Genomic DNA, 20,772 nt, shown 5'->3' with positions numbered 1-20,772 from the left:
CTATTTGTGAGGTATCCACCTGTCTGCTTGTGCAGATTGATAACTGCTACGGACTTAAAGTAACCTTGAGCACATCACTGCTGCAATTACACACACCAGGCCGACTCCTGAAGTATGTTCAGTTGTTTTATTGTGCCTTATCCAGCAGTGGAAGAAGCTGTTTTCTCCTTGTTGTATTTTAGCAAATAAATCACCAAATAACTTGTCAAAGCATTCCCAAAAGTTTTAGTAACAGCTTTAGATATCACGGAGGACTCTTTGCCACCTGATCCTTATCCTAAAAAATTGCCTTGTAACAGGAAAAGTACAAATTTCTTACTTCTTAGTACAAAATGTATTTTATATTTTTCCTTTAAAAGTGATCAGTGTGAACAAGAGCATTATTTAAATATTGTTATTGAGTAATCTCACTATTTGACAATCTATTTTCCATACAAAAAATAATAATAATAAAAAAAATCTAAGACAATCCATTGGACTTTGCATGGCTTTTACATGTCAGTCAAAAAGTTAACAGTAGTAGTTAATTTTACTTCATTGTGTAAGTGTTTTTCACACGTGAGAAAGTTGCTGTACAGACAGAAGCCCAATAAAAAACAAGTGGGCCACACACACTGGCATCTCTTTAATATTATGGTATTGATGCACTCTCTTCTCTAGTACAGGAGGTCCGTGAACACCCTCAAAGAGAAAATAATTAGTCACTGTTGTTGCCCACCAGTCTGGAAAATAGACTATTTGAGTTGTGAGTCGCATCCTGCTCTGGGACATCAGAGCAAGTTGAGTCACAAGGGCATTATTGGTCAATGGACTGTTGTGCCTTTGTGTCATAATATAATCCAAGCATTCATTTTAAACCCATATTTATTTGTTACTTTACTATGTATCATAGAAATGGTTGACGGTTATCTGAGGAATTAAAACCAGCACACTAAGTATACAGTCCATTACTATTAGATGTGTAAAGAGAGCCACCTAGTGGTTAAATCTCATTATAGCATTTTAACCACTTAGTGTGCCATTTATAGTGCTTAAATGTTGTTTTTTTGTTTTTTACAAAAAATATTGAAATTATAAGTTGTGAATACAATGTTTTGTGAGAACAAGTAACATTCACTTTTTTTTTTTTTTGCATTAACCTGTTAAATAGACTGAAGCATACATTTCTGTATGTATTTCTGAAAGTGCAGCTTGTGATTAAACATTACAACAATAAACAGTATCTCTGAGACATGACTGAACCTGGGTTTTGTGTGCATCACAGGATATTTCCACTGTACAACTACATACTTCCTGGGAGGAAATATCTGTGTCCGTATGGCTCTCAGATTACTACTCTGTACTCTGAGTAGTGTACCCTCATATTATGCATAATGGTCCAGAGCGACTCCTTACTGAAAGTTCAGCTCTGTCAGCATTAGTAGACTCTGGACAACACCGTCCAGCTTAGCGTCGACTTGAGATCACTCCAAGCGATCCTCTGGTCCCAACGCACGCTCTAGTTCAGCAGAGTCTTTTTTCTCCATGTCTGAGCTCACAAAGGCTGCTCATATGTGCGCTTGGACAGCAAAGAGTCACATGACTTGGGCTCAGCGTAGACAACACTGACCGGCCGTGGGCCACTGGCGTGCAGAGCGGGAGTGCAGTAGCCGTTGGACAGCATCCTGTGCGATGGGCAGTCGTACTGAGCGTGGCTGGATGTTGTCCTGACACCAGAGGTAGGTGTTAGTGTGGGAGGTCTATGTGGGCTGGTGTGACGCATCCCAGTCCGAATGGGCAGGTTGGACTCCGAGGGCTGCTCACTGAATGGGGTGGCATACTCCGGCTCCGGGGGAAGCGGCTCGGCATACTCTGGCAGGTTGCCAGGAGTGTCATAATGGTTCAAGATGAACGGGGTAGTGTAGCCCTCATCTGAGGAGGGTCTAAATGTTGACCCAACCTTCTGTCCAATAGCTGCAACAGCGAGCTCTGCATAGTCTGTAATGAATGAGTAGATGAATAAAGAGGAGTTAGACTGTTAGTTAGTTTCTCTCTTCATCTGAGATCCAACAAACACTGGCACACCACAGGCAACAGCTGAGATCAGAATGGTATCAGAACCATATCAGTTTATTTTCAGAAATTTTATCTTACATATCATATAAATATATCTGGCCAGTTTTTTCAGTTCTGAGCAGTTGCCGGGCAACTAACGGGGACTCCAGGAAGTTTCTAGTCCCTGCCAAGAGACAGACTGGCATACGGCCCCGTGGGCAAGCAGTGTAATGTAATTTTTAGGTTTTTTTAATTTGGTGATGTTTAGGATTTTCTTACCATTGGTCAGCTTTTCTGCCTGTGCTAAGATAACCTGCTGCTAGTTATAGCCGTATGTGTAGCTGACACATAGAAGAGTTGCATCAATCTTTGCATCTAACGGTCTATAAAATAGCAAATCAAAAAAAACGCACCAAATCTGAGTAGTAGTGACTTCATGTCATATTCTAACTGCAGTTTGTTACACATATTTTTTATGTCCCTGTTCAGTCATTCCTGCTCAAAACCTTAGTTGCCTGTAAATACAACTTTAATTCTATCAATTTATTTGATAAATGTCTGTTGAATTTAAATCTGGGGTATAGCTCTTAAAACCACATAATTACTTTAAATCAGCTTTAAAATATAAATGATGAAATATTTAAATGATAAGTTGTGAATACAATGTTTTGTATCAAGGTTTACATACTCAGCTGTTCCCAGAGTAGACATGTCAGAAACACTTTAATTGTTTTAGGTCTATATCCAAGGGTCTTGGACAAAAAACAGACATTTTGTGAGCTTGTATGTAAATGTATTGGTCAGTTTCCGCTAATACTCCATTACCGTAATGAGAAATGTTATTTAATGTGCATGAAAACATGAACTGCACAGCAGCATCCATTCACTAATGGAAAAGCTCCCATTTGCTGTTATGCTGCCATTTGGGGGAAATGCTTCTTTTCTACTCAATAGCAGTCTCATACCAGGCCCATGTTGAGCCCCTGCATGAGCCGCCCCACCAGCAACAATGTCTCCTCTAATAACAGGGACGGGGGATGACAGTGAAGCACTCAGACCAGACCAGACCCTACGCTTTGCCCCAGCAGAAGTGGCTGTGGTGTGGGAGGCCTAGACCTTACTCAAGAGTCCACAGGGAGCCTCAGAGCCTGAACTATTTTAATTAGACAGGCTTTGGTGAGGGCTTTGATTGTCTTAGCATTGACCCTCTGTCCTGTTTATCACTGGACCTCTTAGTGAAGGGCCCCCTCACTGGGGGAGGGGATGGGGGAGTCAGAGAAGGTACTGGGGGTGGTGGCGGTGGCAGGGAGCAGGCTGAGCACTCTTTATCGAGCTCCAATTAAAGGGTCTCTTTCAGAGCGGCTCTGTGGACCAGAGAAAGGAATGTTTATACTGTGACTGGGTGATGGGCTGAGCCAGGGCAAAGAATGGACAGCCCGCGGAGAGAGCTGTTTGCCTGTCAGGCCTGGCATGAGCTCCTCAAACTGACCAGTGAAGCCAGAAACTGTTAGTGGCAAACATGGACGAGGGAAAAAATCTGAGACAACCGTTTAATTCTGAGTGTGCTGTGTAAAAAAATAAAAAATAAAAAGGGGGAAAAACGGCAGCAACTCATGGCCACTTGTAGAAAGATTGAGTTTCTGCAAATTAAAAAGTCGTGAAATATTTTTTTTATGAATTCTCACCATTGAGAGGAGGGCTGGGAAGAGCATCATGGACATTTCGCTCTAGAGGATAGGAGATAAGCTCTGATTGTGGGCAGGGGAGACTCTTTGCCTGGAAATTCTGACAACCTGCTTGACACATACACAAACAGAGTCAGAGGCTTTTTAGCATCAGATCATAAAATTAGTGGAAATGTACGTAAAAACGCCATAGACTTACTTGTGGACAAGGAATACTTCATTTGTGAATCTTTTTTTCTGTAGAGAAGATGAACACAAAGCACTTCAGTACTGAACACACTATATATCATTTCTGACATGTGCTAGGATCGTGAGAGCTAGTAGGTTAAGTCAATTAGAAAAATAAACATTAGTCTGACTAAATATCTTTGGGTTTCAGACTTTTGGCCAGACATGATCATAAGTATCAACTGAGCAGTTCAACACCAAAAACATTGAAGAACGAACTTAACATTACATTTTGTATATATGTTTTAAAATCAATCCCATTTAGAGCCATGTGAAAAATGTACAGATAATAAACAAACAAATGAATAAAAGCTTATCAGTGTATAATAAAATATAGTACCTCCGCTTCCACCAGACGCCAGCCAACAAACAACTGCCGCACATTATCAACCCCAGCACCACTCCCACAGCCACTATCACTGGCTGACTGGTGCCTGCAGGAGGAGAAGTGTCAGAGTAAGTAAACAGTTGTACAGGTGTCAGGAAGTGATGCAGTTTATTGCAGAGCACACAATGGTGACTGTGAGATTAAAAGACATTTTGAATTGTTTTAACTGATGTGACAAGTTTCCTTCCTCAAACAGTCAAACAGAGTGTTATTAATTTTACTGTACACACGGATGAATTAGACGGTGATGCATACCCAGTTTTGTTTCAACTAGCACTGGTCCTTCTGCGGGGGTGGGAGACGGGATTGGGTGCAGTGCATCAACGTGAACTCGGACAGACGGAGAATCTGTTTGCAGCACAGCAAAATTTGAGATCAGCAATTCTGAACTTATACGATGAAAGATGAAATTTATATTCAGGGTGAGTGGGTAGACTAGTAGCTACTGCCTACCTCCACCTGCGCGGGACCTTGGTGTCATCTTTGCAACAGGACAACCCAGGACCTGGACCTGAACCGCAGCTCTGCCGTGCCAGCTCTGCGGCTGTAGCCGAACAAACCGAGCCACCACGGAGGGAAACAAGCTGTTGAGAACCCGGAGGTGGCCGTCAGTGTAGGCCTGAAACACCTGGGAACCATAACAACCGAGTTACTTATTCACAGAGGAAAACGGGAATCCCACAGTGGAAACTCAGGAGTGTTGGAGCCTCACTGAGAGTGAACATCAGAGAGTCCAGTGCAATGCATACCTTTTTTTCTCTGCTGAGAGCTCCTTTATAAAGCTTCCAGTTCTTTCCGTCCTTGCTGAAAAGAAGAATGTAGGATTCTGTGTAGTAGTCGTCTGATCCCATTGTAATGATTCCTGAGGGAAGAGCACACAATGTTTGTTTTTTTAGCTCAACATTTAAGAGGATATGAAAGTGGTTTACCTAATGCAGAACAACACAATGGAAACGGGAAACTGATACACTTTTTATTGGTTCAAAAATGAATTGCATTGATGTTAAACACTAGTAGATATTTACACATTTTCTATTACTCAACTTTCTACATGTCTACATATTGGGTGCCTACTGCTTTATTTAAATAAACATATTTTTTACACATACAAAGAAGTTTTCTTGTCCCATTTTCAACATACCTGTGATAGTGCTTCTGTCACTCAGCTCCAGCTCCAACCACGGGCTGGAATCATTACTATCTGCTGCCCAGGGTGGGAGCTCAGAGCTTGAACCCATATTTCTGGAGGACCAGAACAATCTGTGCTCTTGACTGTTTGTCTTCCAGAAAGATGAGGCATTAAAGCCAGAAACAGCCAGGATGTTGTTGCATTCTGTTCAAACACCGCAGGAAGGGATGTAGTGATGAAAATAGTTCATTATGTAAGCAAGAGTGTTTTTATATATAGGTAACACACAAGTCATTTGCACTATAAACACACAATACATGTCTCATCTAACTCTTACCTTGTCGAAATAGCAGCTTCTTTTCAGATAATGATCCCCTGTCAATGGAGGACGGTTAAAAGGTTAAGTATAGTCTACATAATCAAATACAAATCTGAATTTCACCAAATCTGATAACTGTATGTAGTTGTATCCAATTGTAATGTACTGTCTGTAAATTATTTGTGTGATGTCCCATGGAATGTCTTGTGTAGCTGTTATTTTTGGTACCCGCCTTACAGATGCAATTTAGCAATTGTGCTAATTCTGGCATATTTACATTGATGTTTACTGCTGATATGTTAATTAATGTGCATTGTCCTAATTCATTAAACTCAATAAATAAATTCAAAAAATGCATTTTGAATTTTTGACAACCAGTCGCAGCAGACGTACATTTTAGAAAGGATTCCATTGGCAAAGGTGGATTCATAGAGCGTAAGACTTCTCCCGCGAGTCACGGTGACACGACCTCCCATATTATCAGACGTAGCTCCAGCATGGACAGCAGACTTGCACAGCACTGAGGTCTGTGGAAGAAAAGAAGTATCAGACATGAGTTTAATGTAAAAGGTCTAACATTCATATATTGGCTGGACAAAGTGTGGTGTACTTACATCTCTGTAACCGTGTTCAGAGTTCCCCCACACGTCCCCTGTGACGTTCTTACATCCAGCAGGGCAGTACACACTGAGACAGACAAAGTAGCTTGTGTAAAACAGAGTCCTGCTTAAAGAAGTTATATTAACTGAAATGTAGAGGTTGACCACTTACCTCAAATGCTCTGAGCTAAAATGGGACCCTCGTTGTAAACAAGAAATGAGGTCTATAACAAGGACAAGACAGATGTTACAAATGAAAAACTTTTCTTTAATAGTACAGTGTCAGACTCAGTATCTCAGGCTTACATAATACCCCTCGCCATTCACTCAACAACACACAAACAGATTCTGTGTGAGACAGTCTAGCATGCTCCGTGTGCTAAATTAGGGGATGAGCGGTCATCGCTGTTGATGTGACTAAGCTCTTTGTTACTGTGACTCTGTCACAGTTCACGAGTACAGGGAATGGTCCTCGTGTGATCACATCTAACAGACAGTGGTTTGTATGTCTGAGTGTGGGCTTAGCTCCAGACGTTGCTGGATTTCATAAACAACTCAAACACAAAAACAGGAAACTATGATACAAACTGTACAGGACAGATTACCTCATGCAGAGAAAAATAAACTTGTTCTAAGTATAGACTTGCATTCAAACTAAACAAAGTAAACAAAAAGATTCACAGAAGAAACCTTAACCTTTGCAATATTCTGTGATTGAATCTAAACAAACAATTCAGAGGCATTAAAGCTGTAGTCTATTAAAAAATTAAAATCTGCTGTGGTAGAAAATATGGTCCATATGTGGTCTTGATAACTGCTAGATCAACAGCCTCCAGGCTGAGATACCTTATGGTGAGAAACGTGGGATGGGAGTGGGCTTGCAGTGGTTAACACACTGATGATGAGGAGGAGGAGGGGGAAGAAAAAGAAAGGCAGCCACTCCATGCAACAGACTGAAGCCTGAGGCCTCATTCCATTCAGCCTGAGAGAAGGAGTCTGACTCCTACTTTCAGAGCAAACAGGCCAGAGCAAAGACAGTGATGGAGGGTGAATGCCAATAAGCAGTGACTCATGCACTCGCAACCACACATATGTACACATCAACACACAAGTACACACACACACACGGACAAATAGTCTCTCAGACGCCGGTGTTATAAATACACCACTATAAACAATTCAAACTCCAAATGACGAATTTCTAATGTGAAGATTTGTGCTCCGAGTGCTCAGCACAATTGTAGGAACAGCTTATCATAAACACAGTTCACATACTTATACTTATTATAATTACACAAATAGCACTTGCTGTGACTGTTATGGCCCACATGAGTGTGTACAAATTACTGCCTACCTGAATACTGGTCTGTGGCATAGGAGAGTAGAAACCCTCGTCCAGAGCGGTGTGGGCCGGACCAGAAGGTTATTGTCACTTCATTGCTGTTGAGAGTCACGTTCTTCTGTGTTGCATCAAGCCTCCCACACACCGGACCTGTGAATATGCAGACCCACAAACGAAATAACTAAAAGCGCAAATGTAGCATATCTGTCTGTGCACAGTGTATTTATTGGAACAGTAAGACATGTATTTCCAGGACTTTATGATGGATGTAGTATATGATCCATCATAAAGTGATGGCAAATCCCACCCCACTAATACTTTACTCTGCGGTTGACAGTAGAGGCATGTAGACGGTTACTTGCATGTATGAATAGCTATGCAGCAAAGAAAACAAAATACAAAGCACCATACAATTTCAGTATACCGTAATACAATAATAAATACCAAAGGCAGTCTGGAAGAATATACAATAGTCTGTTGAATCTCTAAACAGTCATTTTAGTATAATGTCAAACTTTTATGCCCTCAAGCCACGACATGATACACCTGGTTGGAAAATGTGCATCTGCATCTGTCTGTTGCGAAACTGGGTTTTCCTCCTATATTAACGTGTCAATCGAATGGTATGCCCTGTGTGTATACCACAGTCATGACTGGGTGAGCATCAGTAGTGACATGGAACGTAGGAAAATAAAAATCTATCCATGGATATTTAAAGACTACGGTGGAGAAGCTTACCCAGATGTGTTAGCCCATTCTTGTCTGTGATCACAAGGGAGCCATTGCTGCAGCCTGGACTGTTCTCGATGTCAAAATCCCCAAACAGGAGTCGCAGCATGCGGCCTTCTGGCACACGAACCCTCCACTTACACCAAGTGTTGCTGGGGTAGGTGCCTGGATAGTTCTGAGAGGCCAAGGTGCCAGACTCTGTGCCCAGCAGTGTATGTCCACAGCCATCGCCTGAAATAGATAGAAGTGCAATAACAAGGCTGAGAAGAGGGAGACGGTTTACAGGGAAACTTCAACATCAACTTGCAGGATACGACTAACTAATTCTGGTCCAAAATTGTAAACTGGTCTTTAGAAACAACAGCTGGGTTTGAAGTAAAGAGTCAAACTTGTGGTTCTGTGTCACTTAAAAAAAAACAATACAGTGATAGACTGCTTTCATTAAGTTCTTCAGTAATACATGACAATTAAAGGAGAGGCAAAAGATTTTTTGTGTGTTTAAACTCGGGCTGGGCGGTTATGGCTAAAATCAAAATCAAGATGAGTTGAACTTTTTTAAAATCTCGATTTCAATTAATGGCTGGGCCAGATCATGTTGGTTAGAGGCTCTAAAATGTCAGTTTTGATTATTTTCCGATGAATTGCCCAGCGCTAGTTTAAACTAAATAATTTATGTTATAGACTAAACTGTAATCATTGTTAAGTGCATTCAAGTATTAATGACAAAAGTCGCTTGTCCTCACGGTGCATGAAGGCTGATTATAAATAACAGTTATATGCAGATTAATCTCTCTGACTATCTTCTCAATTGATTAAATGTCAGATTAAAATAATGGTTCTGTTTTATGATTTAAAAAACTGCATACCAAATGTTTTTAATGTTGACCTGATCAGTCGACTAAGGCACACTCATAACTAAAGCAGCTGGTGTATATCAAAGTATTTTCCAACTAACAGCTGTGAGAAGAGACATTATCAGCTGAGCACCTTCAGTTTAAGCGAAGGAAAAATCCCACAACCGCAGACAATTTCATCATTTGTTCTTGTGATTAAATACACTTGGGGCTTTTTAAATGCCACATTTCAGGACAGATGAGTAATAAGTCTATTCTCAACATGCACAGCAGACCAGGGCGTGTTTATACTCCTCTAATCATAACTGTGAGATGACTGATGGTGTAAGAAGTGCTCATCTCCAAAAATTCATAACCTGTTGGGAATACCTCTTAATGATTAGAAATGAATTCAATATTTTCATTGTATAAAAAGGTGATGGATATTCTGAAGAAAAAAAAAAAAAAAAAAAAATTTAGGTTCCACAGAAACACTGTTTGTTTAATGTTGATTCAGTACAACTTTGACCTGTGGTTGCTGTGACTAACACTCGAACGGGAATGGACAAACACAAATATTTAGATCGTCAAACATCCCCATGGGCCACAGAAAGTGTGTGAGTCAATCCCCACAGTGGTCAGTCACACAGAGATAAGTGCTGTGGGGGCTGCAGGCTCAAATCCTAACCCTGAAATGTCAAGTTCCGAGAATGGTCAAAACATACAAAAGGCACCAGGGTCCATCGAAGCCGACACGTCAAGCCTGTCTGTGTCTTCCATATAAGGCTCCTGGGGGTTTGTTTGGGGGGAAAGCAAAGGATAACCTTCCACTTTACTCTGTGTCGCACACATCCTGCATCACACCAGCTGTTCCCCCGCTTCCCGACAGCTCTTCAGCCCCCAGTACCATAAACCTTTGGATGTTACTGCCCCTCCTCGAGTCCCCAAAGGATTCCCTGGAAATGCCACAGCTACATACTGTAACTGTGGGCAACGGACCGTGGATCTGTCACTTTCCGGTGGGAGGCCGCAGTGGCAGCAATGCTGGGGAAGTTCTGGGTGGCCGGTAATCGTCCCCTGTTCACTGAACCTTTTCACCTTCAGTCTGTCTGCAGGCTGGTCTGTGTCTAGTTTCTTACAGCGAGCGAGGGATATGTGTTCAGCCTGTTCTGACCAGTTCAAAAAATTTAGATGGTGAATTACAGAAAAGTGGAGTCAAACCGGGTGGCAGGAGAGCAGACAGTCAATCAGAAGCACCACTGCAACATTGTTTTTCACTTGAGGCTTTGCCGGCAGGTCCTTACAGGTCCACACTAGTAGACAGGATGTTCACCTGTGCTACCTGTCACTACACTGCCCTATTCTGTCTCGTGTGTCAATCACAACATTACAACACAGAGGATGAAATGTTCCCCCCATACCCCGGCCCCACCAAAGCTCTTTGCATAGTTTGCCAGCAAGTAAAAAGTGATTCAGAATAAATAATTGACCCTGGACTTAATCATCCTTTGTTGGGAGGAAACCAAAGCCCGTGGGACGGTCAAAAACAACCCCAAAAGATCTGTGGTGGTGTGAGTGAGTATTAGAGTCATAGTCTGGGGGACATAAATTGTTTTTCTATTTGTCTACGGCCACTGTGATTCACACTGCACATGGACTTAACTGCTGTTATGACAAAAACCTGTGGGAAAGGTGAGCTTATGGTTGGGACCAGTAGGTAAACACGGACAAGGGAAGAGTATGTCAAGAATGCTGCCATGACATTACATGCTCGACCTTTGCACCTACTTCGATTTGACATACAGTATTTATCCACTGCTCTGCACACACAGGCTAATGTAAGTTTCTTGTGGCTCATAAAAGCAGAACTCAAACGAGAACATGTTAAAGTTGTCAACAATTGTATCTTACAGACCTGGCTACGGGTGAAGTACTTTGTAAAATTCAGGAGCAGATATGATTATTACTATTGACTAGCTTAGGTAGGATGCAAATTAAGTTTTGAAGCCAATTGGTCACTTGTGGTTGTCGCATCTGTCCATGATGAAATAAAATAGTTCACTCCATAAAAAACACACTAATTTATTTACAATAAAATGGCAATTAAGCTGTTTTAGCTGCTCGTTGCGGTAAGGATAGTGGGAAGCTAACGTTAACAAGATTTTTTTTGAAATAACGTCTCCCGTCACAAAACATCAACAAAAACGTAAGCTAAATGGTCTTTCTCTTACCCTCCTGTCCGTGAACAACCACGGAACAGACGCTGAAGGTGAACCAGAACCCGGTGATGAAAGACTTCACTGCATCCCCGATGTTTTCACAATTTCCAAGCATGATTTCCAGAGCTCTGTGTGTAGGGAAAGTAAGGTGCAAGCCCCGCAGGCTCGAGGCTCTGCCTTCAGTAAAAAGTTATAGTACAAAGTAGCGCATATTTACTATTGGCCACGCGACGCAGGCTCGACTTCTCATTGGCTGTCGTGGAGTGCCAATCAAAGAATCCCAAACATTCCATTCCCAAATATGGGTGGTACGATTTGTAGGTGGGCGCTGATCTGAGACCAGTCGACGGCGTCAATACTGTGCAATAATGCCTAATGATTTACGCTCTGTGGCGCTGCTTAACCCTTTAAACAGCTGGTTCATGGATTCACCATCGTAACAGGTTGGACATTGCGTTTTAAACGTCACAATACATAACAGTTTGAAATAGCTGTGTTGTCCATGTCTTATCGACACACCTACATTTCTTTTTCCCCAACTGAGAGCAAATCCTGCCACCTCCCGGTGAAACACAGGCACTAAGAAAATCACGACACGCAAGTGTGTCTGAACAACGTTTATTGCATGACAAACCAACAAACATGAAACCACACGAGTGGCAATTAAAACAAAAAAGTGTGCGTTGAGTCTGAAACCTACCACGAGGGAACCGTTCATTAAAACGACATCCACACTGCTCCCTTTGGGAGTGGAAAACATGTTTTGAGGAGCTTGAGGTCCTCCAGCCTGTGCACCACCATGGCTCACAGGCGCTCAAACCGAGCCACATAAGAGCAGTTTGACCGACTTACACATCGCGTGCGAACTAACCGCTTCTCGTGACAGCGGGACAGATGCTTCTCAGGCAAATGCTGCCTTCACTGCAGGAAGTGTAACGAAGCAGCACGGCGCATGCTCTCCTACCTCTCTGACAAGCGGAGGATGAATTATCCCCTGCTGTAAAACGGTAAGTAAAACTATGACTATGACTAACTATGAGTGTGGAAGTGGCAGGTAGGCTACTGTGTTGGGGAGTTTTGGTGTGGACCCAGTGTGTGTGATTTGTTTTAGTGTGTGTGTGTGTGTGTGCACCCTCTTTGGAACAGGAGCGCGCGCCGTCGCACCGTTGTTGTCCGGGGTGTGCGTGCTGCCGCACCGACAGACGTCAGTTTGAGTGGGTGAAGGAGGGTGAGAAAGACACGCAACTGTCCGTGTAGGAGTTGGTGATCCAACAGGGGCTACTTGATATATTAAAACTACTGTATACATACATCAGTGTGGAATCTGCTGATCAGTTCTCTGTATTGAGCTCCTCACTGCATGGATAGGTTGTCTGTTGTTTTTCTGCCAGTTTGTGAATTATTTCACCTCCATTTCTGTATGTGCTATTAATATTGACGACCAGTGGATCTCACGCCTCAGCTGCTGCTAGTGTAGGACTGAGAGATTGTTATGGCTCGAGCTTTGATGTTGTGAGAATTCATGATTTAGCCTTTTATTCTGCGACCAATTACTGAAGAGGGAATTTAAATTTCCCCTTTTCACAATTCCTCATGACAATAGTTCTCCAATGGACAGTTTGTTCAAATTTGATCCCTTTAAATGTGTTGTTTTTGTGTTTTTAACCAGCAGGCTATTTAGGGACAATATGTGATCATCAGTATTTGTATAGAGATGCTATTTTCCAGCAGGTACAAATAATTAACTGTCTCTAGGGACGGATTCTCCTTGAATTTGATGATTTGCTTAATATGACTTTGTAACAGCACTCCAAATATTTGTTCAACAGGTCTATCATATCACATCTAATGCAAAAAATAGTGGTCTAAAGAAACGTGAGAATGAAACAGTGTTATGGTTTCATTTGAAGATTTCAGTTTAAAAAAACAAACAAATTGAAACTGATGTGCAGCCTCACCTGTTGAATCTACTGAGGCTATCTAATTGATGATTTTAATATATATATATTTTTTTTAACAATTCAGGCCTTATACCCAGGTTTTAACTGTTGTCCCACCATCTATGATATTCATATACTGTAGCAGCTACATTCAATGCATGAAGCAAAGCTAGCCCATGAGAGGATTATGACATTTTAAGCTCACTATGGATTCATTTCTATGACAGTTGCATGCAAGAAAGGACTTGGGGGGAGGCTTTCATTGACTTGTGCATTAAGTAGCATCACTGCGTGCATGTGTGTGATCAGGATGTTAACATGCGTGCTGGGCCCTCTCTGCGTGCAGCTCTTTGGGGAGGGGCGATGGCGGCTGCTGAGGTCAATGTGTCTTCAGGGGAGCTCATGACAGTGAAGAAAGAGGAGGGGGAGTCCAGTGGCAACAACCATAAGACTCAAGTCATCCTGCACCTGCAGCCCATCCTGCACGGGTAACATGGTTTATATCATTTACAAGCCATAGAGGTTTTTGCATTTGAAGTGTGAGTGAGGTAAATATAGGTGCATAACAGATCTTTCCAGAATCATATTAATACATTTTCCTCCACTTCTATATGAAGGAAACCATTCTACATAATCTTTGGCCTACATTCAACTGTTTAGATCAGTTTAATAGCCTAGGCCAAAGTTAAAGAATGCAGCAGTAAGCACTTCAATTAAAAAAATGTTAGAAATGCAGTAGCTATCCCCACATTATGCTGTTCAAACTCAACCATTCAACATTCAGTTTGCATGAAATTCAGATTATTTTATATGTGAAAAAATGTTGCCCTCTGCAGGGTAAATGATGACATTGCTGACACTGGCACTACAGTCTTGGCCATAGAGACACATCATGGTAAGTGACAGTGAGATATTTCCTCTCCCTGCTGACCTCCCACCCCTCAGAAACAACTGTTTACATACAGTTAATGTATCATGTGCAATAATTAGTCTCTTGCAGCATTTTTTTTTAACTGCAGCTGTTATTTAGAAAAGGGTAAAATGCTCAAGAGTAGTGGTATAGTGTTTGATTGTGTTGTTCCCAGCAACCACTTTTATTAGTGTCTGGGAATGTGGTTTGTAGGTAGTTATGGTTTGTGTTTTTGTTCTGTATTGTTTAGAAGACAGTAAAGCAGAAGGAGAGGAAATTGAGTATGGCTACCCAATCACCTGTGGAGACAGCAGAGCAGTTCTGCTGTTTAAGAAATTTGTGTGCCCTGGAATCAATGTCAGATGTGTAAAAGTAAGTCGACATATTTCGTGAGATCAAATGGAAGTTAATTCATTAATGCTGAAAAATAACTTAAGTGAATACACTTGATCATTCTCACATCTTGTTTGCCACATCATAGTCTTATGTTTCTCCACACTTACTTATACCAGCTCTCATAAACACACTGTTTCTCTCTTTCAGTTCAATGACCAACTCATCAGCCCAAAGCAGTTTGTACACCTGGCAGGAAAAGCCACTCTGAAGGACTGGAAAAGAGCCATCAGGCTGGGAGGGGTTATGCTTAGGTAGACGTTTGAAATTAACACACACAGAAAAAATGCTGCTAGGGAGAGACAAGTGTGTAACTCTAAATGACCTTCAAGAGACTCCTTCACTTGCTCGGTCGGTGTTTAAGTGCCAGACTCAAAACACCTTCATCTAATGCAGTCAACAATATATCTCACTCATATAATTACAATCTTTGCACGTCCCTGGAGCCTGTCTGTGTCGGGGTTTGCCACTACATTCCTAAGGTAGTCGGTAAGCAGCATTATCATGATAGCAGGATCAAATAACATGCAAGCAAGGCCGCTGGGTGATAGTTCTCACCCCTTTATCGTGTTTGCACTTGTTCTTGCCGTTGCTGTGAATCAATAAACCAGCTCAATAGGCAATATTTGTTCTTTTCATCTTTATTCCTCCAAAGGTCAGATCAATGGGCTTTGTGGCAAACAAACATCTAGGAAGCTACTAGGATGCCACAACAAATTTAATCCATACTTTTAACACCCTTGAGCAGCTGGGAAACAAAAAATATTTTCTCCGATGCTTTTAACCTCTTTCTCCGCACACGCAGGAAAATGATGGACTCTGGCCAGATAGATTTCTACCAGCATGACACCGTGTGCAGCAACACCTGCCGCAGCACTAAATTTGATGTGCTGATCAACAGCACGAGGCCTCCTCCAGGGACCTCGGTGCAGCCCAGCCCGTCAAGTCTGGCTCTTGACCCTCTTGGAGGACAGGTGCCTCCGCTGACAGGTAGATTTCAGTTGGCATTTAGTTTACTGCTTTTTTCCTAACATATGCTTGGGGGCTGTAATTATCATTGAGATGACGCAGAGTGAAAACTTTTAGAGCCACCTGGATGTCATTTATTTGCAGTGTAAAAAAAAAAAAAAACAGGACTTCTTGCCATGTCTTTAGGACTTTGTGGGAAACAATGAATCTGGAAATAAGATGAAGATTCAAGTGAAAATGCCTGCCATTAAGATTATTCAAATATTTGTAATGCACCAACGACTGCATGGGGAAAAAAATTAAAATGTAGACAAAAACAAAACAAAAAACAAATCCAAATGGAGGTCCTTGGCAGTCTTCCCTCTGCCTACCCACATTCATTTGTAATATGAGATGTTTATGCGCTGTATTTACAGTATATGCCTGCTGTTCTTTTTTTCCATTTCAGAGGTTGTGCATGAGGCAGCAGAGGTAGAGGAGACTATGGGGGATAGGTTCAGTGCAACAGCAGAGTGGAGCCCTGGTTCAGCCCGGCCTTTAAACCCTACAACAGCCAATGGACACGCAACAAAGAGAAAGAGGGTCGACGCACCCGGTAAATACATACTAGCAATTGTTAAGCATCTTGAATAGGTTGAGGGTATGATGAAAGAGACTAGATATGTGATATAGATAAAATCTATTGAATCCAAGACCTCCACATACTTTAGTGTATTTAGCATTTATTGTGTAATATATGTGACAAAGTAATTATCATCTGAAAGTAATATTTGTGCAGTCTGTTGCTTCAGAACCAGCAATAGGGGGTTTCATTTATTTCCTAATGGCCTGTGCTTACGCAATATCCCTCACAGCAGGAAGCAGCTCACCTGCAGTGCTCCTCTGTGGTGTACCGCAGTTTTATATTTGCACATGGAGGTCATGTGTTTTCCTGCCGGGTGTCTGTCAAGTAAAGTGATAAACTCTGGAATGATGGGAGTTGCATTTACTGCTGCTATTAACCATTTTGTCAGCTGACCAAGGGCTGTGTCGTGGGGGTAATTTAGGAAATATTCGTTTTTACTACAGAGGGAGGCATAGGTTCAGCCCACTGACCTTCAGTCCTCCAGAGGCTATGCATGTGTCAGTCATGTCCTTTTAAATGAGATGGCCCTTCTTCTGCAACCAGGCTTTATCCTGATGGATTAAAACCGTAATTAGTATGGAAAAGAAACACAGCATTCAGTCTCAAAATGTCTACCTCCACTGCATAAATAATAAATGATTACTATAGAATATTAACATTATCTATCCACAGTCCTTGTCCTGTATCACGCCCCTCGCTGTCACCGTTGTCTGACACCTTTGATACACAGAGCCACTGAACCTCTGAATCTGCAGTTGTGCAATGGTATATGCCGTTCCTGCAGACTGGCTTTAAAAAGTTGCTGACCCTGCCAGCCAAAGAGTCATGTCCCTTTATATTACCATCGACAGCATCTGACATTTCTAAGTGTGGCTTTTTCTTCCACGGGCCTAAGTTTGATTTAAGGGCTTTTAAAGGTGACCTGATTAGGCATTGTTCCAGCTGGACCACAGACGGTAAAATAGCCCCAAGTAATCTTTTGTGTGAATGGCAAATTGCAGAGCCTCACTGCACAAGCAGTATTGCCTGTCACTGGGCTTAAAACAAATTGACAACTCTGAGTAAACGCACCCACCCAATAACTACGCTCCTCTATCCACAGAAATGCTGCTTCCCATTAGTGTGCATTTCCGACATGGAGAAATAAATGAATTTAGCTTCAGATAGCTGCAAATGGGATTTGGAATATTTTTATTTGGCCCATTACATTTATCCTGACAGACATTTAAGCAAACATGGAAGTGGACACATTTCTTACAAGATAAGATATCAACTACCCTTGACATTTTATCACTCTAATATACTCAGCTTGTATTTTGCTCAGTTTTACACAGATCCCAAGTAATTTTTCATCCGCTCTCCAATCTGCAATGTCCTTTCTCTCCTCATAGAGCACTGCTTTTCTAACCCATTTTTCTACTTTCCTCTCTCCCTCTATTATCCATTTAACATCCTCTGTGCAAGCGCTGCCCTTCTCCCATTTCTTCTATCTCCCTCTATCTTCTCCTCATTGTTTCTCCAACCTTGACACTTCCTCCTATGTTTCCCTTTTCACGCTGTTGCTCTCTTTTCCAATCCTTTGACTCTGTTCAACTCTCAACCTTTCCTTGTCTCCCCACTTTATCTCATTTATCACATATTTCTTATTTATTTGCTTTGTTTTGTCTGTGGTACTGTCAAACTCCACTGCTCACAAAGGAATGCATCCTTTCAAACACTTGTAAACATCACCTCTATGACAACTTTCTTTTGTTCCTCTGCGGCTGTTTGTCATTTTCATACAGAGCTCTATACATGTCATCATAATATTCCTCATAACTGACCTTGTCTAGATGGAGTACTCAGTCTGTGGCAGGGTGTGTCAGACTCAGGGCTGATGGGGGAGGTCCTGTCCAGTCTTCAGACTGAATTCTTAGCCACCCTTAAAGGAGTGGAGGTTCGCAGCGAGAGGGCCAACCTGCAGGAGACAGGTGAGTTCTTGCATGGGGCCTGTCTATCCACTGGACTGTGAAAAGAATTGCTTTAAATGTAGTCAAATGTCAGTCAGGGTAAGAAAAAAAGTCAAGAAAGACTCAAATGGCTGAATCCATGGACATACCTTTTTTGTAAAGGGATTTGTTCTAGATAAACTGATAAAGAATGGTAGTAATCACTCAAGACTTGTAGCTGGTGTGATTGATTATTTTGTTTTGTCAGATGCCTTCATGCTTAATTCCTTGTGCGAGATGTTTGGGCTTTTAGACTCAGTGAAGCAAACTCTGGACCTGAGGCACAGCCAGAATGAAGACAGCAAAATCCATAACAGTATTTATGGTGAGAAAAATGAAAAATGAAACATATGGCGCACAGTGATGTCTGATTGTATTGTAACTTCGAATGTCATGATTTCTTTTCTTATCAGTGTTGGATGAGGTTTTTGAGGAACGAAGGAAACCAGGTTTTGATAAAAGAAGATCCCACAAAAGGGCTTCCTCCAAAAACCTTCGATCTCAACGCCACAACCCATCAAAAAATCGAACCCACAACGTGCTGTCACCCGTGAAAACGAGCCCAGTGACCCAGCTTCTCTCTGTTACTGGATTGTCTGCTGCATCCTATGCTCAGCTCACCATCAACCCTCAGTTCTTCACCCATTTCTCTGCCTCCACTGGTCAGCACCACCATATGGACAAAGAGCTGCAGGGGGACCATGAGGTCTGTGAGATGAGGAGCCAGGAGAAGGTTCACCAGCAGGGAGAGGAGGGAACGGAGGAGGAGGACACCTCAGGGATCCACAAAGAGCCTGGGCAGAGGACTGCAAAGTCTCGAGAAGCCTCCCACCTTAGAAGTGAGGAAGACGAGGACGCAGAGAGCTTACATGACATTGAGAAGGTGGTGATAGGAAGAAAGGCATCAAAGAAACAGAAAAGCAAGTAAGAGAGAAGATCCCAGTGGGATGCTGGAGGACTAAGTGAGTGAATGTGCCTGAGACCTAAGTACTTAAAAGATGCAAAAACAATATTGCTTTGAAAAACAGTGTTGCTGCTCATATCTTCACTGTTGTTACTTTGGCTGAGTTGTGGTTACTTCAGTGGTATTAGAGGAACACATTAATTTTTGCACTGAAGTTGAAAATGGCACTTTCACAGAGACCATTTGGACATGCTTTTCTAACATTTAACGAAAACACTCTGTAGTGAAATGATTAGTTGATTCAGTGCTTAGCTGACAGACAAAAAATTAATCAGCAAAGATTCAATTTATCATTTAAATCATTTCATAGAGAAAAAAAAAAGATTCTTCCAGTTCCATTTTCTTAAATGTGAATATTTGCTCTTTTTAAAATCGTATCTATGTCTGACAAAATATGCAACATTTTGCAATGTGTCACATAATATGTCCACACTCTGGGAGACTGCAAAGGTAATTTTTTATTTTACGATGTTTGGATATTTTATATAGATTCAATTTACAGAGAAAATAATTGATTTAATTGAGAATGAAAATTATTCTTAGTTGCAGCCCTAAATTACAACGTTTTCTCCTGTCTATTAGATGTGGTATTTAAAACCTGGGTAGTTGTGACAGAACTTTATATAAGTGTTTAGAAATTTGTATATATATTGGATTCTACCTTACAGTCTCTGGTGATAACATTTTCCCATATCTGAAACTACTTGGTAAGTTTTTCACCTATTTGTGACATTTTTTTCTCAATACTTTTATAACATTTGTAATTTTAACATACTTATATTTTGTGAGTTAACGTGTGTTTTGAATGTTGAATGAAATTTTTAGCACTCTGGCTTGTAGTTAGGCCCTTGAAATAATGGTTAAGAGCTAGATCTATGCACCAGACACTCACTGCCTGAAGAGTACACTATTGTTCATTTAAGACAGTGAAAACTATACATAAGTAATTATTGTGACGTTGATATGTGCTATTGCTTCATACAGGGTAGCCTACTGTGTTCTAATGTGCTCTCCTTTTATTATAGAAAAATTATATAAGAGAAGTGTGACCTTGTAAGATATTAACACATTTTCAATAAAAACATTTACAAAAGCTATGTTTTAGCAGCTCAATTATAAAATTCTGGTTGGATGGTTCATTTATTTATTCATCGTTAGTCAACCTCTGATGTGAATAACTGTTGCCCTGGTTACATTATGGCTAAATCAGCAGTACAAATAGGAGTGAAAACAGTGACTCTGTGGATTCTACCTTTCCCAGCATGCCAAACATGTGGTTACATGACAGTCACTGATGTCAAACAATCATTTTTTCCCCCAAGGAAAATCTTTTGTGATATCACCGACTGGTAAAGCTAAAAGCAAAGCAGCAGTTTTCTGCTCTGTACGAGTTGTTATTTATTTAATTTCCGAACACCGTGCAGCATGCCAAGCCTTTGTGATCGACAGTGATGGTTTGATAGCCAGCCTTTCACAAT

General features: G+C 41.4%; 2 protein-coding genes across 6 annotated transcripts; one reads left to right on the top strand and one right to left on the bottom strand.

The window, feature by feature from the left end:
* Positions 1–113: 113 nt before the first annotated feature.
* LOC146972040 (discoidin, CUB and LCCL domain-containing protein 1) lies at positions 114–11,689 on the bottom strand. 2 transcript variants are annotated; one of them, XM_085801776.1, is made up of 15 exons: positions 11,518–11,689; positions 8,463–8,684; positions 7,737–7,874; positions 6,555–6,606; positions 6,398–6,470; positions 6,177–6,310; positions 5,802–5,839; positions 5,477–5,668; positions 5,085–5,197; positions 4,789–4,963; positions 4,591–4,683; positions 4,288–4,381; positions 3,919–3,956; positions 3,720–3,830; positions 114–1,977 (listed from the first exon to the last, which is right to left on the bottom strand). In XM_085801776.1, exons 1-15 carry the CDS (start codon positions 11,618–11,620, stop codon positions 1,535–1,537), a joined length of 2,019 nt encoding a protein of 672 aa, XP_085657902.1. In that variant the 5' UTR covers positions 11,621–11,689; the 3' UTR covers positions 114–1,534. The 2 variants fall into 2 exon arrangements, with proteins under 2 accessions (XP_085657902.1, XP_085657904.1); XM_085801778.1 differs by having other exon boundaries at positions 3,720–3,827.
* Positions 4,306–20,381, top strand: LOC146972039 (glucocorticoid modulatory element-binding protein 1-like). 4 transcript variants are annotated; one of them, XM_085801782.1, is made up of 11 exons: positions 12,372–12,512; positions 12,652–12,733; positions 13,792–13,933; positions 14,282–14,340; positions 14,606–14,727; positions 14,899–15,002; positions 15,554–15,738; positions 16,166–16,312; positions 18,175–18,312; positions 18,539–18,655; positions 18,744–20,381. In XM_085801782.1, exons 3-11 carry the CDS (start codon positions 13,809–13,811, stop codon positions 19,256–19,258), a joined length of 1,512 nt encoding a protein of 503 aa, XP_085657908.1. In that variant the 5' UTR covers positions 12,372–12,512; positions 12,652–12,733; positions 13,792–13,808; the 3' UTR covers positions 19,259–20,381. The 4 variants fall into 4 exon arrangements, with proteins under 4 accessions (XP_085657909.1, XP_085657908.1, XP_085657910.1 ...); XM_085801783.1 differs by lacking the exons at positions 12,372–12,512; positions 12,652–12,733 and adding an exon at positions 4,306–4,403 and having other exon boundaries at positions 13,804–13,933; XM_085801784.1 differs by lacking the exon at positions 12,652–12,733 and having other exon boundaries at positions 12,424–12,512; positions 14,609–14,727.
* Positions 20,382–20,772: the final 391 nt, after the last annotated feature.

Source organism: Trachurus japonicus, chromosome 16 (genome assembly GCF_045865225.1).
Source record: "Trachurus japonicus isolate A0001 chromosome 16, Traja_1.0".
Classification (NCBI taxonomy): domain Eukaryota; kingdom Metazoa; phylum Chordata; class Actinopteri; order Carangiformes; family Carangidae; genus Trachurus; species Trachurus japonicus.
This window is presented reverse-complemented; position numbering and strand designations above follow the sequence as displayed.

What these genes read in the sequence shown, in the direction of transcription:
- LOC146972040 (XM_085801776.1), bottom strand. Translation starts at nt 11,620, where the DNA reads ATGCTTGGAAATTGTGAAAACATCGGGGATGCAGTGAAGTCTTTCATC. An exon ending in CTCTCAGCAGAGAAAAAAAG is followed by an intron (nt 4,964 to 5,084) that starts GTATGCATTGCA and finishes TATGGTTCCCAG; the next exon opens with GTGTTTCAGGCCTACACTGA. An exon ending in AAGGTCCCGCGCAGGTGGAG is followed by an intron (nt 4,684 to 4,788) that starts GTAGGCAGTAGC and finishes TGCTGCAAACAG; the next exon opens with ATTCTCCGTCTGTCCGAGTT.
- LOC146972039 (XM_085801783.1), top strand. Translation starts at nt 13,809, where the DNA reads ATGGCGGCTGCTGAGGTCAATGTGTCTTCAGGGGAGCTCATGACAGTG. An exon ending in ACAGGTGCCTCCGCTGACAG is followed by an intron (nt 15,739 to 16,165) that starts GTAGATTTCAGT and finishes TTTCCATTTCAG; the next exon opens with AGGTTGTGCATGAGGCAGCA. An exon ending in AATCCATAACAGTATTTATG is followed by an intron (nt 18,656 to 18,743) that starts GTGAGAAAAATG and finishes TTTTCTTATCAG; the next exon opens with TGTTGGATGAGGTTTTTGAG.